Raw genomic sequence first — 12,662 nt, 5'->3', positions numbered from 1 at the left:
ATCTGTCTTGTTTTCTCAAAGAACTAGCTCCTGGTTTTGTTGATTCTTCGTATAGTTCTTTTTGTTTCTATTTGGTTGATTTCAGCCCTGAGTTTGAGTATTTCCTGCTGTCTACTCCTCTTGGGTGTATTTGCTCTTTTTGTTCTAGAGATTTTCAGGTGTGCTGTCAAGCTGCTAGTGTAAGCTCTCTCCAGTTTCTTTTTGGAGGCACTTTGGAGCTATGAGTTTTCCTCTTACCACTGCTTTGTGTCCCATAGGTTTTGGTATGATGTGTCTTCATTTTGATTAAATTCTAAAAAGCCTTTATTTTCTTTATTTCTTCCTTGACCAAGTTATCACTGAGTAGTTTGTTCAGTTTCCATGTGTATGTGTGTTATCCATTGTCTTTGTTGAAATTTAAGACCAGTCTTATTCTGTGGTGATCTGATAGGGTACATGGGATTATTTTAATCTTCTTGTATTTGTTGAGACCTGTTTTGTGACCAATTATATGGTCATTTTTGGAGAAGGTACCATGAGGTGCTGACAAGAAGGCATATTCTTTTGCTTTAGGATGGAATGTTCTATAAATATGTTAGATCCATTTGGTTCATAACTTCTGTTAGTTTCACTGTGTCCTTGTTTAGTTTGTTTCCATAATCTGTCCATTGCTGAGAGTTGGGGTGTTAAAGTCTCCCACTATTATTGTGTGGGATATGATGTGTCCTTTGAGCTTTAGTAAAAAGTTTCTTTTCTGAATGTGGGTGTCCTTGCATTTGGAGCATAGATGTCCAGAATTGAGAGTTCATCTTGGTAGATTTTTTCTTTGACCAGTAGGAAGTGTCCTTCCTTATCTTTTCTGATTTTCGGTTGAAAGTCGATTTTATTCAATATTAGAATGGCTAGTCCAGCTTGTTTCTTGGGACCATTTGCTTGGAAAAATTGTTTTTCAGCCTTTTACTTTGAGGCAGTGTCTGTCTTTGTCACTGAGGTGCATTTTCTGTATGCAGCAAAATGCTGGGTCCTGTTTATGTATCCAGTCTGTTAGCCTATGTCTTTTTATTGGGGAATTGAGTCCATTGATGTTAAGAGATAGTAAGGAATAGTGATTGTTAGTTCCTGTTATTTTTGTTGTTAGAGGTGGAATTATGTTTGTGTGGCTATCTTCTTTTAGGTTTGATGAAAGATTACTTTTTTGCTTTTTCTAGGGTGTAGTTTCCCTCCTTGTGTTGGTGTTTTCCATCTATTATTCTTTGTAGGGCTGGATTTGTAGAAAGATAATGTGTAAATTTGGTTTTGTCATCGAATATCTTGTTTTCTCGGTCTATGGTAATTGATAGTTTTGCTGGGTATAGTAGTCTGGGCTGGCATTTATGTTCTCTTAGGGTCTGTATGACATCTGCCCAGGATCTTGTAGCTTTCATAGTCTCTGTTGAAAAGTCTAATGTAATTCTGATAGATCTGCCTGAATATGTTACTTGACCTTTTTCCCTTAATGCTTTTAATATTCTTTCTTTGTTTAATGCATTTGGTGCTTTAATTATTATGTGACAGGAGAAATTGCTTTTCTGGGCCAGTCTATTTGAAATTCTGTAGGCTTCTTGTATGTTCATGTGCATCTCTTTCTTTAGTTTAGGAAACTTCTATACCTATTATCCTTAGGTTTGGTCTTCTCATTGTGTCATGGATTTCATGGATGTTTTAGATTAGGAGATTTTTGCTTTTTGCATTTTCTTTGATTGTTGTGTCAATGTTTTCTATGGTATCTTCTGCCCTTGAGATTCTTTCTTCTATCTCTTGTATTCTGTTGGTGATGCTTGCATCTATGACTCCTGATCTCTTTCCTAGGTTTTCTAACTCCAGGGTTGTCTCCCTTTGTGATTTCTTTATTGTTTCTATTTCCATTTTTTAGATCTTGGGTGGCTTTGTTCATTTCCTTCGCCTGTTTGATTGTGTTTTCCTGTAATTGTTTAAGGAATTTTTGTGCTTCCTCTTTAAGGGCTTCTACCTGTTTACCTGTGTTCTCCTGTATTTCTTTAAGGGAGTTACTTATGTCCTTCTTGAAGTCCTCTATCAGTGTCATGAAAAGTGATTTTAGATCTGAATCTTACTTTTTCTGTGATGGTGTATCCAGAACTTGCGATGGTGGGAAAATTGGGTTCTGATGATGCCAAGTAACCTTGGCTTCTGTTGCTTATGTTCTTAAGCTTGCCTCTCAACATCTGATTATCTCTAGTGCTATCTGACTGAAGCCTGTCCTTCCTGTAATTCTGGTTGTGTCAGAACTCCTCAGAGTCCAGCTGTCTCTGTGATCCTGTGATTCTGGGATCCTGTGATCCTGAGATCCTGGGTATGTCAGAGTTCCTGGGAGTCAAGCTGCCTCTGGGACCCTGAAAAACTGGTGTGACCAAGCTCCTGTGATCCTGTGATCCTAGGTGTTAGAGTGCCTGGGAGTGGAGCCCCCTCTGGGTGTTGTAGGACTGGCACAAGGAAACTAATGCAGACCAGGAGGAAAGGGGAAGTTTGAAAAGACTCAGAAATATTGAAGAAAAAAATAATCTGAACTGTTGGAAATGACAAACATACTAATTCATAGAAGAAGCTCTGTAGAAAATCTCAGAAACAGAATGGATCAAATAGAAGACAGACTACCTGAGCTTAAAGATAAAGTATAGAACTGGAATAATCAAGCAGGGATAAAAATCAGAAGATGTCAGTGGGAAATCCATGACATATGTGACACTCTGGAAAGATCAAACCTTTGAGCAATAGGCATAGAAAGGGAATCTAGTTCTAAAGGCATAGAAAACATTAAAGAAAAAAAAAAAGACAGTTTTCTAAAGTTAGGGATAGAGATGCTTACCCAGCCTGTACTGGTTAGTAGGCAAGTGTGTGGGACATTTTCTTGAGAAATGGGTGATGTTGGGGGGCCCAGACAACTATGGGAGGAGTAACTCCTTGACAGGCATTCCAGGGTTGTATAAAAAAGACTAGTGAGCCATGGGGAGCAAGGCAGTAAGCAGCATTCCTCCATGATCTCTGCTTCAGCTCCTGCCTCCAGGTTCCTGCTTCAGTCACAGCCCTGGCTGTCCTCAGGCTATGATGTACAAGTGTGAGATAAGAGTCCTTTCCTCCCCAGTTGCTTTTGGTCAGTGTGCTATCACAGCAATAAAAAGCTAAGTAGGACAGATACCAAGAGATGCTCCAAATAAATGGACCTAAGAGGCAAATGCCAGTGTTCTAACATCTAACAGAACAGGCTCAAACCAGAACTAGTGGAAAAGGATAAAGATGGTCACTTCCTGTTGTTTAAGAGAACATCAAGAGGTCATAATGACTGTTAACACATATGCACCCAATTTCATAATACTGTATAAGCCATATACACTCTTGGGCTTGAGAACAGTACCTGCCCAACAACCACAATGCAAATAAAGGTAAAGGAAAAACAGAATGAACAAATACAAGATAAGTACTTACCTGGTGTGGTGGTGTATGCCTTTAGTCCAGCACTTAGAAGGCAGAGGTAGGAGGCTATAAGTTCCAGGTCAGCGTGATTTATACATCCAGTCCCAGGACACCCAGCACTACATAAAAACCCTGCCTTTAAGAAAAAATGTTATCAAAAGAAGGGACTCTACTATATTAAGGGAAAAATGATAACATAGTTTATTTCCACATAAGGACAAATTATATTCCAAATAATCACATAATTTCAAGAAGACTTTTCCTAAAATATTTTTACAAACTGTAACCCTATTGCTTTGAATTCTAACCCTGATGCCTTGAATTCTGGAAAAGTCATCTTGTACATTAGTATTACCTTAAACTGAAACATTCTAAAACAGCCATACCTTCTACGGGTCTCATTTACGTTGCTGAAAAATCTTTCTAGATATCTTTCATGATAAATGATGCTGTTAATAATTTTACTCTGAGGAATTGTATTTTAGTGATTTTTCCACTTTTACAAATAAAGAACACATATACATACATATCACACACACACACACACACACACACACACACATTTTTCTAATGGCTTGTACTAGTGACCAGGGAGTTACATTTTGTCAAACCCAGGTTGAACAGAGTTGAATTCAGATTAATACAGAGAAAGGCGTGCTCTGGATGTGTTGTCCTTTGTATTTCCTGAAGCATTAGGTGAATGGTAAAAACTTCAAAGAGCTTCTTGTTACTCCTGTAAAAGAATGGGCACATTATTTAATTGCTTATAAACTTGAGAGAACGTATGCAAATGTGAGGAAATAGCACTTGCTTTTTAAGAACAATGGAGAAAATGGCTGACTACAGGATTAAGATACTAAGAAAACTAGGTTTTAGGAGTTAAGGCCAGAGTGGAAAGACATTAAAGGCAAAAAAGAAAACTGTTTATATCCTGAAAACTGATCCCTGTTTACTAATAGAAAAAAAAAAAAATCTACTAGGTACAAGGAAGCCCTGCTTCCCAGCTGGCCAGAACCTAACTGTTACCTGAGGGATCTACAATGAATGCGCTGCTTTTCCTCCCTCACAGACACTTGGGCTCTGTGCAGTGCTGCGTACTCTTTAATCAGGTAGGCAGATCTGAGGTCCAGGACAGCCTGGGCTACACAGCAAGTTCTAGGATAGTCAGGGCTACATAGAGAGACCTTGTCTTACAAAACAAAAGAAGAAATAGGAGAAGGGGGGAAAAGAAGAAAAGAAGAGGAGGAAGAGCAGGAAGAGAAAGAAGAAGGAAGAGGAGGAAGAGAAGGCATTCAGTAATTTCGTTTTAGTTAGAATTGTATCTTAAATGTAAAACAGAACTTCATCATATTTTATTTTCTTATCTGGGTGTATCTGCCTCTTGAGAGAAATTATAAAATAGCCCTGCATTAAAGGAGGTAGAGACAGGTGGTTTCCCAGAGCTCATTGGTCATGTAGCCTAGCCAATCAGTAAGCTCCAGGTTCAGTGAGAGACCCTGACTCAAAAAAACAAAGAGGAAGACACTTGATATCAGCATTGAGCTTACACACACACATACACACACACACACACACACACACACACACACACACACACAGAGAGAGAGAGAGAGAGAGAGATACACACAGAGACTTACAAACACAGGTATACACATATAGAGTCATACACACACAGACAAAGGCATACACATTCTTTCGCCTGTTTCACTAAATACATACTTTAGTACATTAATAAGGAATTACCAAAATGCATGTTTACTATCACTTTGATTTTCTCATCTGTCTTATATAAAATGTCAGTGTGCAGTGATTTGTTCTGATGTTATCACTTGATGAATAAACTTGTTCTTAGTGGAGGAACCATGCAGTTAGTCCTGGGTTCCCAGTACCATAAAAACCAAAGGCAACACCCAATATACAAGTAGTCTCCCATTCAACATCTTAAATAAGAAAGCCTTTTTCTTGGATTTTCATGCTGTCTCTGATATTTAAAGTTTGCTTAGATGAACTGAACCAACTGAGAAGCAACTATATATTCAAAGACTAATGTCCATTATTAAATCTTTGTATGTGTCTTTAAAAGTATGTGTGTGAGTGTGTGTGTGTGTGTGTGTAAGAGAAACAGTGTGTGAGAGAGTGAGTGTATGTTTGAGTGTGTGTGTGTATGTTTATGTGAGTGTGTGTGTGCATGGGTGTGTGTGTGAGTGTGCATGTGTGTGTGTTGTTTGGTACAGGCATGTGCAGGTGGGTGTATTCATAAAGAACAAGAGAGGATGTCTGGCATACCACTTTCTGATTTATGCCTTTGAAGCAAGGTCTCTCACTGAAGCTGGAGTTATGCCAGTGCCCAGCAAGGCCTGGTGATCCTCCTGTCTCTGACCCCATAGTAGCCCACACAGTGCTGGGCTCAGAGGTGCACACGGTCACACTTAGCCTTTCTCATGAGTCCTGAGGGTTGAACTCAGGTCCTCATGCTTATAAAGTGCCTACTCTTACCTGCTGAGCCTCTGCCCAGCCCCAAATATGTGCTCTCTGAGAATTAATATTCACGATTCTTAAATTTTTACATCTCTAGACTGGAAATCCTAATCAAATTAGAATCAAAACTGGCTTGAGATTGAGACTGAAGAAGCAGCCCCAATAATGATCACAATATAACTGTCAATTAAAAATACACACAAAGGGCTTCCTTACTTGATTTTGGAAAGCTTCTGTAGAATGATGCTGAGCTTTTCCAGGATGTGAAGATCAAGTTTCGGCGTTCGCAGCAGCACAGAACAAGTACGAAAAAACAAAGAGTTACTACAGGCTTCCAGGAATGGCTGCAGGGACTCTGCAAAACAAGTCACCATGCTTAATGTTAAGAAGTATAAAAAGGAAATTAAAAAAGCCAAACCAGAACCGTGTGAGTCATGCATCAACACTGGCTTGGACTGTCATGCTTTCATCCTTAAACATTAGGACAAAATTATCATTTGACAAGCAAAAGCAAACTCTTGTTGGGCGTCCCAAGGAGCAGGTTATTATCTAACACAAAGCATGCGTGAAAGAAAAGGAGAACATGTTCCTTCAATAAACTTCTAACTGGAAGCCTAGTCCAGAGGATTGTAAATAAGAAATTCTGTTGAAGTATAAATTATTTTTCTGTAAAACCCCAATAACAACTCTGTATTAGATAGGAAAGAACACTTTGAGCATGAGAGCTGATGAATGAGAGTTCTAACAGATTGAAAACCTAAGAATAAAAATGTTAAGGAATCACTGTAGAAGAACAGAGCAGCCAAACTTGAGGATCAAGGAAGTCAGGCCTGGGGAGGAGTAGAGCCTCCTTGCAGCTGATCCATGGTCTGGCACAGGAGTGCAAGACTGGAGGAAGTATCTGTGATTTGTAGGGACATAGGGAGGTTTGGGGGGTCCCAATTTCAGTCCTCTGGCTCTGAGGATCAGAATTGAAAGTAATTCTCGGGGACCATGAGACCTTAGCCCTACGAAAAGAATCACAGGCAACTAAGAATGTGGGTAAGGGGGATGGGGGAGTACGGGAGGGATGGGTGGGTGGGGGGGTCCAAGGAAGAGCACACCTGCTGCTTACCCTATACCAAATGAAAGCATACACATACCTTTAACATTCTACAGATTGAGCAGCTTGTATTCATGTATTTAGACATATGCGTGTGTGTGTGTGTGTGTGTGTGTGTGTGTGTGTGTGTTTACACACATATGTGTTTAACAATTAATGAAAAAAGAGGCGTCAAGTTTGAAAGAGAACAAAGAAGAACATATGGGAAGATTTGAAAGAGAAAAGGGAATAGTTCATGATGTAATTATATAATAATCTGAAAACAGAATAAGCAAAAACTTGAGAGTTCACGAAATAAAATGAATTTATCTGAAAAGTTAAAATAAAAATAAAAAACTAAAATAATCAAAACAAAAAAGAAATTACAAACTTAAAAGAGAGGAAATGAGAGATGACTTTGCTTATATTTGCCTTAAGAATGAAACCATTACTAAGGTCTTATAAATGAATTAGAAAAGATGTACCTATTATTTTTTAATGAGCACATCTAACCCAATTATGAGAGAATAAAATATACTCAATCTCATAATAGCCAGACATAGTGCCGCACGCCTTTAATCCCAGTACTCAGGAGGCAGAGGTAGGCAGATTTCTGAGTTGGAGGCCAGCCTGGTCTACAGAGTGAGTTCCAAGACAGCCAGGGCTATGCAGAGAAACCCTGTCTCAAAAAACAAAAACAAAACCAACCAAGCAAACAAAAATATGTAAAATAAAATAAAACGGCACAAGTCGCTTCCGTTCCACTCGAGCACCGGGGTGCCTTGCCCGACACCCGCAAGGGCCAACACAGGATTCCCCACGGGATCCTAAGACCTCTGGTGAGTGGAACACAACTTCTGCCAGGAGACAGGTTCGAACACCAGATATCTGGGCACCTTCCCTGCAAGAAGAGAGCTTGCCTGCAGAGAATACTCTGACCACTGAAACTAAGGAGAGAGCTAGCCTCCCAGGTCTGCTTATAGAGGCTAACAGAGTCACCTGAGGAATAAGCTCTAACCAGAGACAACTATAACAGCTAGCTTCAGAGATCACCAGATGGCGAAAGGCAAATGTAAGAATCCTACTAACAGAAATCAAGACCACTCACCATCATCAAAATGCAGCACTCCCACGCCACCTAGTCCTGGGCACCCCAACACAACCGAAAATCTAGACCCAGATTTAAAAACATTTCTCATGATGATGGTAGAGGACATCAAGTAGGACTTTCATAACTCACTTAAAGAAATACAGGAGAGCACTGCTAAAGAGTTACAGGTCCTTAAAGAAAAACAGGAAAACACAACCAAGCAGTTAGAAGTCCTTAAAGAAAAACAGGAAAACACATCCAAACAGGTGATGGACATGAACAAAACCGTACTAGAACTAAAAAGGGAAGTAGACACAATAAAGAAAACCCAAAGCGAGGCAACGCTGGAGATAGAAACCCTAGGAAAGAGATCTGGAAACACAGATGCGAGCATCAGCAACAGAATACAAGAAATGGAAGAGAGAATCTCAGGTGCAGAAGATTCCATAGAGAACATCGGCACAACAATCAAAGAAAATACAAAATGCAAAAGAATCCTAACTCAAAACATCCAGGAAATCCAGGACACAATGAGAAGACCAAACCTATGGATAATAGGAGTGCATGAGAATGAAGATTTTCAACTTAAAGGGCCAGCAAATATCTTCAACAAAATTATAGAAGAAAACTTCCCAAACAAAGAAAGAGATGCCCATGATCATACAAGAAGCCTACAGAACTCCAAATAGACTGGACCAGAAAAGAAATTCCTCCCGACACATAATAATCAGAACAACAAATGCACTAAATAAAGATAGAATATTAAAAGCAGTAAGGGAGAAAGGTCAAGTAACATATAAAGGCAGGCCTATCAGAACTACACCAGACTTTTCAACAGAGACTATGAAAGCCAGAAGAGCCTGGACAGATGTTATACAGATACTAAGAGATCACAAATGCCAGTCCAGGCTACTATACCCGGCCAAACTCTCAATTACCATAGATGGAGAAACCAAAGTATTCCACGACAAAACCAAATTCACACATTATCTTTCCAAGAATCCAGCCCTTCAAAGGATAATAACAGAAAAAAAAACAATACAAGGACAGAAATCACGCCCTAGAAAAAGCAAGAAAGTAATCCCTCAACGAACCAAAAAGAAGACTGCCACAAGAAAAGAACGCCAATTCTAACAACAAAAATAAAAGGAAGCAACAATTACTTTTCCTTAATATCTCTTAATATCAATGGACTCAATTCCCCAATAAAAAGACATAGACTAACAGAATGGCTACACAAACAGGACCCAACATTTTGCTGCTTACAGTAAACCCATCTCAGGGAAAAAGACAGATACTACCTCAGAGTGAAAGGCTGGAAAACAATTTTCCAAGCAAATGGTCTGAAAAAACAAGCTGGAGTAGCCATTCTGATATCGAATAAAATCGACTTCCAACCCAAAGATATCAAAAAAGACAAGGAGGGACACTTCATACTCATCAAAGGTAAAATCCTCCAAGAGGAACTCTCAATTCTGAATATCTATGCCCCAAATGCAAGGGCAGCCACATTCATTAAAGACACCTTAGTAAAGCTCAAAGCACACATTGCACCTCACACAATAATAGTGGGAGACTTCAACACACCACTTTCATCAATAGACAGATCGTGGAAACAGAAACTAAACAGGGACACAGTAAAACTAACAGAAGTTATGAAACAAATGGACTTAACAGATATCTACAGAACATTTTATCCTAAAACAAAAGGATATACCTTCTTCACAGCACCTCACGGGACCTTCTCCAAAATTGACCATATAATTGGTCATAAAACAAGCCTCAACAGATACAAAAATATTGAAATTGTCCCATGTATCCTATCAGACCACCATGAACTAAGGCTGATCTTCAATAACAACATAAATAATGGAAAGCCAATTTTCACGTGGAAACTGAATAACACTCTTCTCAATGATACCTTGGTCAAGCATGGAATAAAGAAAGAAATTAAAGACTTTTTAGAGTTTAATGAAAATGAAGCCACAACATACCCAAACCTATGGGACACAATGAAAGCATTTCTAAGCGGGAAACTCATAGCTCTGAGTGCCTCCAAGAAGAAACTGGAGAGAGCGCACACTACCAGCTTGACAACACATCTAAAAGCTCTAGAAAAAAATGAAGAAAATTCACCCAAGAGGAGTAGATGGCAGGAAATAATCAAACTCAAGGGTGAAATCAACCAAGTGGAAACAAGAAGAACTATTCAAAGAATTAACCAAATGAGGAGTTGGTTCTTTGAGAAAATCAACAAGATAGATAAACCCTTAGCTAGAATCACTAGAGGGCACAGGGACAAAATCCTAATTAACAAAATCAGAAATGAAAAGGGAGACATAACAACAGATCCTGCAGAAATCCAAAACACCATCAGATCCTTCTACAAAAGGCTATACTCAACAAAACTGGAAAACCTGGACAAAATGGACAAATTTCTGGACAGATACCAGGTACCAAAGTTAAATCAGGATCAAGTTAACGATCTAAACAGTCCCATATCCCCTAAAGAAATAGAAGCAGTTATTAATAGTCTCCCAGCTAAAAAAAGCCCAGGACCAGACGGGTTTAGTGCAGAGTTCTATCAGACCTTCAAAGAAGATCTAATTCCAGTTCTCCACAAACTATTTCACAAAATAGAAGTAGAAGGTACTCTACCCAACTCATTTTATGAAGCCACAATTACTCTGATACCTAAACCACAGAAAGATCCAACAAAGATAGAGAACTTCAGACCAATTTCTCTTATGAATATCGATGCAAAGATCCTCAATAACGTTCTTGCTAACCGAATCCAAGAACACATTAAAGCAATCATCCATCCTGACCAAGTAGGTTTTATTCCAGGGATACAGGGATGGTTTAATATACGAAAATCCATCAATGTAATCCATTATATAAACAAACTCAAAGACAAAAACCTCATGATCATCTCCTTAGATGCAGAAAAAGCATTAGACAAGATCCAACACCCATTCATGATAAAAGTCTTGGAAAGATCAGGAATTCAAGGCCCATACCTAAACATGATAAAAGCAATCTACAGCAAACCAGTAGCCAACATCAAAGTAAATGGAAAGAAGCTGGAAGCAATCCCACTAAAATCAGGGACTAGACAAGGCTGCCCACTTTCTCCCTACCTCTTCAACATAGTACTTGAAGTATTAGCCAGAGCAATTGGACAACAAAAGGAGATCAAGGGGATACAAATTGGAAAAGAGGAAGTCAAAATATCACTTTTTGTAGATGATATGATAGTATATATAAGTGACCCTAAAAATTCCACCAGAGAACTCCTAAACCTGATAAACAGCTTTGGTGAAGTAGCTGGATATAAAATTAACTCAAACAAGTCAATGGCCTTTCTCTACACAAAGAATAAACAGGCTGAGAAAGAAATTAGGGAAACAACACCCTTCTCAATAGTCACAAATAATATAAAATATCTTGGCATGACTCTAACTAAGGAAGTGAAAGATCTGTATGATAAAAACTTCAAGTCTCTGAAGAAAGAAAGAAGATCTCAGAAGATCTCCCATGCTCATGGATTAGCAGGATCAATATTGTAAAAATGGCTATCTTGCCAAAAGCAATCTACAGATTCAATGCAATCCCCATCAAAATTCCAACTCAATTCTTCAACGAATTAGAAAGAGCAATCTGCAAATTCATCTGGAATAACAAAAAACCTAGGATAGCAAAAACTCTTCTCAAGGATAAAAGAACCTCTGGTGGAATCACCATACCTGACCTAAAGCTTTACTACAGAGCAATTGTGATAAAAACTGCATGGTACTGGTATACTGACAGACAAGTAGACCAATGGAATAGAATTGAAGACCCAGAAATGAACCCGCACACCTATGGTCACTTGATCTTCGACAAGGGAGCTAAAACCATCTAGTGGAAGAAAGACAGCATTTTCAACAAATGGTGCTGGAACAACTGGTGGTTATCATGTAGAAGAATGTGAATCGATCCATACCTATCTCCTTGTACTAAGGTCAAATCTAAGTGGATCAAGGAACTTCACATAAAACCAGAGACACTGAAACTTATAGAGGAGAAAGTGGGGAAAAGCCTTGAAGATATGGGCACAGGGGAAAAATTCCTGAATAGAACAGCAATGGCTTGTGCTGTAAGATCGAGAATTGACAAATGGGACCTCATGAAACTCCAAAGCTTCTGCAAGGCAAAAGACACCGTCAATAAGACAAAAAGACCACCAACAGATTGGGAAAGGATCTTTACCTATCCTAAATCAGATAGGGGACTAATATCCAACATATATAAAGAACTCAAGAAGGTGGACTTCAGAAAATCAAATAACCCCATTAAAAAATGGGGCTCAGAACTGAACAAAGAATTCTCACCTGAGGAATACCGAATGGCAGAGAAGCACCTGAAAAAATGTTCAACATCCTTAATCATCAGGGAAATGCAAATCAAAACAACCCTGAGATTCCACCTCACACCAGTCAGAATGGCTAAGATCAAAAATTCAGGTGACAGCAGATGCTGGCGAGTATGTGGAGAAAGAGGAACACTCCTCCATTGTTGGTGGGA

General features: G+C 39.0%; 1 protein-coding gene across 6 annotated transcripts in view; it reads right to left on the bottom strand.

Annotated features, from left to right (window-relative positions):
* Positions 1–3,624: 3,624 nt before the first annotated feature.
* Positions 3,625–12,662, bottom strand: part of Ccdc138 (coiled-coil domain containing 138) — a 78,546-nt gene continuing 69,508 nt past the window's right edge. For all 6 annotated transcript variants that reach the window (XM_006514273.4, XM_030245353.1, XM_030245352.1 and 3 more), the window contains 2 exons: positions 6,142–6,280; positions 3,625–4,180 (listed from right to left, as the gene is read on the bottom strand). In XM_006514273.4, coding sequence (XP_006514336.1) covers positions 4,015–4,180; positions 6,142–6,280 — 305 coding nt within the window. In that variant the 3' untranslated portion in view covers positions 3,625–4,014. The remainder of the gene's footprint in view (positions 4,181–6,141; positions 6,281–12,662) is intronic.

This window comes from Mus musculus, chromosome 10 (genome assembly GCF_000001635.26).
Source record: "Mus musculus strain C57BL/6J chromosome 10, GRCm38.p6 C57BL/6J".
In the NCBI taxonomy this organism is placed as follows: Eukaryota; Metazoa; Chordata; class Mammalia; order Rodentia; family Muridae; genus Mus; species Mus musculus.
This window is presented reverse-complemented; position numbering and strand designations above follow the sequence as displayed.